Genomic DNA, 6,579 nt, shown 5'->3' with positions numbered 1-6,579 from the left:
TTTTTTTTTTTTTTTTTTTTTTTTTTACTTATATAGTTACCCAAATGAAATCCAGATAAAAGAGAAGCTGTTGTAAAAAGAAAACCACGAGAAGTCAAACCATTCGATGAGATGATCTGGACAGATGAACTGTTTGGCCTGCAGGGAAACCACTACACGGTCATATTGTTTTGCTCGTCTACATATACTTCAAACATCTCCCGTTAACAAGGTATTGTCAATGGGAGATTAACAACAACACCCCAGATTTGCTTATGCTTCTTAATAAGTAAATCTGCAGTTAGTTCCTATTGCAATCATGTTTTGACATTATTAGTATCATCAAGTTAAAAGTTGATTTATGATTTGATTCAACACATTTAGCGTTGTGACATCGTTCCGTGTAAGCTGTTTAAGTAAAAAAAAAAAAAACTTTTTTGTCTGACTAAGTGCCGTCTGCTTTACTCACTCGGCCCTCATGATGAATCACTTAGTGGATGATCAGAGTGGGCCCTAATGGAGAATCTATGAAAGAGACTCAAAGAGCGTAAACAGAGTTTTGCTAAGTGTTTACACTCCGTCTCCCTGCAGACATCAGAGCCGATAACCAGCCCCACCAGGCACAATGGATGACCCTGACTCTGGGGCCCGCGTGCCCTCACTGGTCAAATAAACGCACAAGTGTGTGTAGGATAAAAAATAAAAAATAAAAAAAAAAGACTCGCAGCTGCAAGATCTCTGTGTAGTTCTGCTGATAACGACAGATAAGAGCTGCGAGGTCGCAGAGGTCCGACGGCGGGGGCTCCTCCATTCACCAGGAGCGGTACCGCATTCCTTTGTTTCAGCATCTCGTCGCAGGCAAGATGCTTGCGCAAGTAAAGAGGAGTGGGCTGACTTGAAACCAGGAAGCTTCCACGGCCCACTTCCTGTTTTAGCACTTCACCCAAATAAAAATGATGCTGCTGTATCGTATAAATATATTTAGAAAACTCACAGATTCCACTGAACGACAGATTTAGCTTGACAGAATGAGAACATGACTTCTTATTAAAAGATTTTTTTTTTTTTGCATCTGAAAGTCAAACCTGCAGTTATGATCTTCATAAACAGAACCTCTCGCTCATGACTGTCTACTTCAGAAAATATGGAGGGAAAATTCAATCAGTCTGTTTTGTGCATTCACTATAAAAGATTACAAAACCAAACATTTGTTAGCCTAATTTACCTTCCTAAGTTTTCTGGAGCCGTGTAGCACCTTTCTGCTGGTGTCTTCTGCCACTAAACCTCCTGTAACTGTCAGGTTCATTTTAAATTTGAGCTTATTTCTTTGCCAGGTTTTCAGTGACACCGTCACTAGTCAGAATTAAGCAGCATAGCTTTCTTGTTTTATTGTTGTTGCACATTTCTTTTTGGATTGCTACGCTGCTGATAAACCTAAAATCTTCACACGGAAAGAGGGCTCTAGCAGCTTGAGATGTCTTGTTATCTTCTGAGATACATTCAGCAGCTCTAGTGTCAGAGGCGACCGAGCAGCCCGCAGCATGATGCAACCTCTACTCTTTAATGCGGGTGTACTTAAGATGACTAAGGTGAATCATTTATCTGTATTTCTGTGTAATGTTCTTTCTTTTGCTGAGCCTACACAGTTCACAGAGCAGTCAAGAGGAAGTCCCTCCTTTTTTTTTTTTTTTTTTTTATCTCTGAAGCGCCTTTAACTCAAAAGCTTTCGTTTCGGTATGATCGTATGTTTTAACCACTTCTCCATAAATGTTTATGATGCCATGGTTCTCTCAAATAGGCTCCTAACAAGCTGCTACTTTTCAAGGCTGTGATGAAATTCAGATGTTGTTACCAGTGAAAGAAATAGCTCAACTTTTAAGAAGTGGGGTTGTCTTCAGCGGTAGTGAGTAATCAGTATCTTTCTAGCGGTGGATAACTCTGTTAGCATCTTCACTGTGATACCACAGAGCCTAATTTTTTCGACTTAAAGCTGCCAGAGAGGGACCCAGACATGAGCAGACTTCCTCCATGTTGAAACCAGTGTAATCTCAGAGGAGCCTTTGTGGTGACTGACATTTTCTGAACATTTAAACCGCTGCCACATTTTGACTGCAGTTTACTACAGGTAGTAACTTGTTGTTGTGATTGTGGACCAACCAGTGGTAGTTTTGCTGTTGTTCCTTTGGGAAATGTATTTATTTGTTTATTCAGAGCTGCAGTGTGCAACTGTAAGGACAGAAAAATGTCTTTGCTTATTTGTTTAAACTGTCATTATGTTGATAATGTGTGAAGTAACCAAGCTCCTCCAGCTGGCTCCACTGCCATCTCCAGAAATGCAATACTCCTGGCGAGACACAACCAATCAGAGCCAGGAGGAGTGTCTTAGCGCTTTCACTCATGCTTGTGTACACGCTGCTGAATGTGCTAATGGCAGAGAAACAACTTCCAGGAAATCTGTTTATCCCCCGTCTTCGGAGGCTGCGCTAACTAGCCTGAGCATTCACTTCTGGCTCTGTTGTGGTGAACCAGCAAAAGCATAGCAGAGAGAAAGGGGGAGGATGTGAGCAGCGCATACATGAGCATGACAGACAGTGCTAACCTAACACTGTCCTCCTGGTGGTGATTGGTTGTTTCTGATGGCCCGCTGTATTTCTTAACACATGGAGGAGGCAGAGGAGCTAGTTTTTTGTTTGTTTGTTTGTTTTTTGCAGATTATCTGTGCCTTAGCAAACTGTAGTGATACTTTTAACAAATTAAAAACTTTTTTTTTTTTTTTTTTTACAAAAGTTACATACTACTATACTTTTACATTAGACAATTGGAAAAATCTACAAAAATAAACTCATATCAGCCAAGCTTAGAAGCTGAGTTTAGATTTTTATTTTTTTTTAAATACTTAAGATAAATGTGTCTTCATTGTTTCTTTGGGTCTTCATACTGTCACAGTCGTTACAGTTGTTGATAAACCTAAAAGGTGATGCAGAGGTGGGGGGACTGCAATCTCCCTGGCAGATAGAGGTGACCGAACGCGATTCCTCTCACTTTCACTACCTCTATCTGTTGCCCTTTATGCAGGGAAGTATGAAGTGGTGTGCTTCCTGACTAAAACTTCTTTCTTCTCTTTCAACAGCCAACCATCGCTGCTCTTGAGCAAGACACTCTGGTTCATTAAAGAGCCCATGAAGTTTCTCAGCTGCCCACTGTGGATAAATTAAGATTTCTTGCAAAGAAAGAGGAAATCAAAGGTCTCCGGGGCTGAAATAAGAGATAGAGGAATGTGAGCGCGCGGGGCTTCAGGAGAGGGGGCAGCGTGAGGACAGACAGGCAGCGTTCCTCCTGTCAGGCCGCTTGAGAAGAGCCAGGTGACTGCAGGCGGATGGGGGGGTGGGAGGTCAGAGGCTGCGCTACTCTGGAAATACTTTAGGTGGCAAAAGGAGCATCTGAGGTCAAAAGCATCGCGGCATCGGACCTGGTGAAGTGATTGGATCAGGGCTCCGTCTTTGGCCTCTTTAGACTCTGGTGTGGTGAAAGTGTTTTTAATTTGAGAGTTTCAAAAGAGGAAGAGGTTGGCATTACAAATACTAGTGGGGTTCAGTTTCCTTTCACTGCAGATTTCACTTCACTCTCTCTGTTATGAATATTTTACAACATGACTGCTGGATGAAAGAGTTCACAAAAACAACCTAAAGTACAATTCGAATATTTAAAAAAAAGAAGAAAGGTGGAATAAAACATTACATGCACAATGGGTACAGATTAGAGCAAAATCTTGAAAATGGATTTGAATTATTTTTGCATAATTAGGGATTTCACATGAGACCATGTTTGTTTTTAAAAGAAAGCTTGGCCCTTTTGATGCTTCTTTGTTTTCTTGTGCCTTTACTTACACGGGGACGTTAAGCCAACTCTAATCCCTTTTCCTGCAACACTTTGGCAGAAATGCGTGTGTGTGTTGATGGAGTGGAGAGAGAGAGAGAGGGGGGGGGGGGGGGGGAAGGTTTGGTGGAGGTCCTCACTACAGTATTTCTCTAAATGTGCGCTGCACAACTTTGGCAGTCGAGGGGAATGTGACGACGGAGTTTCATGCTCGCCCCTCAGAGTGTTTTCTCACAGGAAAACCGCTCAGGATGCAAACGGGGGGCTTTGAGCATACGTGTGACTTTTTTTCTCTCTCTTCAGCTCTATTTAGACCTTTATTTTTATTTTTATGTATTTATTTTTCCAGGAAGACTAGGTTGTGGAGCTCACGGAGCAGAGCTATAATAAGACCGGTAGAGCAATGTGAGCCACAGAGTTGCCAGTAAAACGGAGTGTAAACGATAATGTGACACCATTCAAAGCTATGTGCACTCAAGGGATTAAACCTAAATCAGTGGTTAGCAACCGCAGTGAAAATGCCTTTGCATCATTTTTTTTAATAACGATAATAGCTGCTATTTTCTTTCTGCATTTTAACAAGACGTCATTATTGTTAATTTCTATCACCGTTTTCTCAGCCAGAAAAACATTCATTGAAATTCAAATGAAAGTTCAGCGAAAAAAAAAAAAAAGATTTTGTTTCTGTTTGCTATTTTTTCAGCTTCAGATCTCCTAATGTATTCCACGTTCATAATCGAATTCCGGGATAATATTGCATTGGACAATTTAAAATGCAAATATTAATACATTTCCAGAGCAATAAGTGCCTTACGCAGCTGTTAGCCTCCCTAAAACGCAACAAAACTTACTGACAAACATTCGTTGGATCTCAATTTGGTGAAATATTCCTTTTATTAAGCTGGTTTTGATTTTATTCCCAGATGCAAATTCAGAATTGAGAGGGAACTGGAATGCAGGATAAGCAGCCACCAGGTTCATACCTGGTTACTGTCATCTGCTGCAGCTTTGACTGGGACTTCTCATAACTTTCCCCTCCTGAGATCCTGGAACAACTCTTTGTTCTGCTGTCGATTCTCAGCTCAACACTTTGTCGTTACGTTGCAAATAAAGCAGCATCTCGATGAATTAGTGATTTATTAAAGCAGTTTGTTTCTGAAATTCATTTTAAAATTGTAACTCATGTCTGTCGGTTATACATGACTTGCAGGATATTGAGGAAGGTTAAGTACTTAAAAGTTTTGCAGTTTACCAGTTATTGAGCACTTTCACTTCAGTATATCCAATGCCAGGTTGATGCTTCTGCTGCTCCTGGGAGTGTGTGTGGCATAGAGCTGATCTGTGATTAATGCTCAGATGATAAAGTCCAGACTGCTTAGTCAAGCACAGTGTTGCCTTGGTTACTAAAGCAGGTGTTGCTACTTTTTTATCCTTGTTTTCATGTGAAATGAACATTTTCTACTAAACAGATATGAGTTGTAGCAAAATCCCCCAAAGTAAATGCTTGACATATATCTCTCATCATGTAAGGAAAGCTATGTCAATCTAAATTGTTTGTTGCTGAAATAAATTAGTTTTGCTTCGGGTTTTTTTGTTTTGACGGGTATCCCTTCATTTCCTCTGACAACCACCTGCGGCAGCTCAACTACCGCACCTTGTGAACTGCGGCCATAAGCAAACCAAATAATGAACCAGCGACATTTTCAGAGGTTTGTGAGCATGCATTTACAGGTTGCTGGTCTGCATGCTGACCTGACTGTTACAGAAGTTTGTCCATGACGCTAAGCCACACTAAAACGTACAGGTTATTCTTATCGGTTTTATAGAGAACCTTTAAATAGCCCAGACAGAGCTGCTAAGCGTTTAGTAGGCAGTCTAACTGAAAAACTGTGTCCGCGCCTATCTTTCCGGTCAATCTGTGGGAGGGAGGGGTTTGGAGAGAGAGCTCGCGTGTCGCTGAAGCGGAGTCGGCTGCTGGCACGCGCCCCTGCTGACGCGCTCTCGGAGAAAGTTCTGATCAAGCCGCCGTTGTCCGGCCGGCTGCGCGTGCGCTCTGCTCGCTTTTAAAACAACCCCGCAGTCCGACTCTTTTCCTGTCTCAGACGCTCCGGGTTTGACTTCGGACCAGCGCGTCATGTAGCCTCTCGAGCGCCCTGCCGATGCTTGTTGCGGATATTTTAAAGCGGATAAGTTGCGGGGAGCGTGTGAGGTTGAACTGGTGGAGGTGGGGGGGATCCGGTGAAGCACCGGGGCCGACAGACCACCATGCTCCGGCCGTGGGCTACGCACTGGGTCATGTTTGTGCTGGTGTGCCGGGCTGTGGCACAGTATTCTAGTGACCTGTGCAGCTGGAGAGGAAGGTGAGGATGAAGGATTAATAACCTTATAACGACGTCGTCGATAAGATGCTGTTCTTTTGCTGTTGTTTTTTTTTTTCCTCTGAGAAATTCAAATTTATGTTTTGACCGTCTGTTAAGGATGAATTCTGAAAACGCATACTCTCGATTTTTTTTTTCTTCAGTTAGAACAGATAAGATCTTAACTACACCGACTTCTTTTTTTCTTGAGCAAGATTGTACATATGTTCAGGAAGGCCAAGCTAAGGTCCTATTAAACAGGCTAATCCAGAGGTTCCCAAATTGTGGGGCGCGCCCCCTGGGGTGACGAAGCCCAAGAAGAAGTCAATTTATAGAAAGTAAAGAAACTAAGCTCGAGAAGTGTGAA

General features: G+C 42.2%; 1 protein-coding gene across 1 annotated transcript in view; it reads left to right on the top strand.

Annotated features, from left to right (window-relative positions):
• Positions 1 to 5,840: 5,840 nt before the first annotated feature.
• The window catches only part of LOC106962555 (meteorin-like protein), a 10,079-nt gene continuing 9,340 nt past the window's right edge, over positions 5,841 to 6,579 (top strand). Inside the window, exon 1 of the mRNA XM_015057026.1 lies at positions 5,841 to 6,215. Coding sequence (XP_014912512.1) covers positions 6,121 to 6,215 — 95 coding nt within the window. The 5' untranslated portion in view covers positions 5,841 to 6,120. The remainder of the gene's footprint in view (positions 6,216 to 6,579) is intronic.

This window comes from Poecilia latipinna, unplaced genomic scaffold, assembly GCF_001443285.1.
Source record: "Poecilia latipinna isolate Pla-1442-1.1 unplaced genomic scaffold, P_latipinna-1.0 Scaffold1429, whole genome shotgun sequence".
Taxonomy (NCBI): Eukaryota; Metazoa; Chordata; class Actinopteri; order Cyprinodontiformes; family Poeciliidae; genus Poecilia; species Poecilia latipinna.
This window is presented reverse-complemented; position numbering and strand designations above follow the sequence as displayed.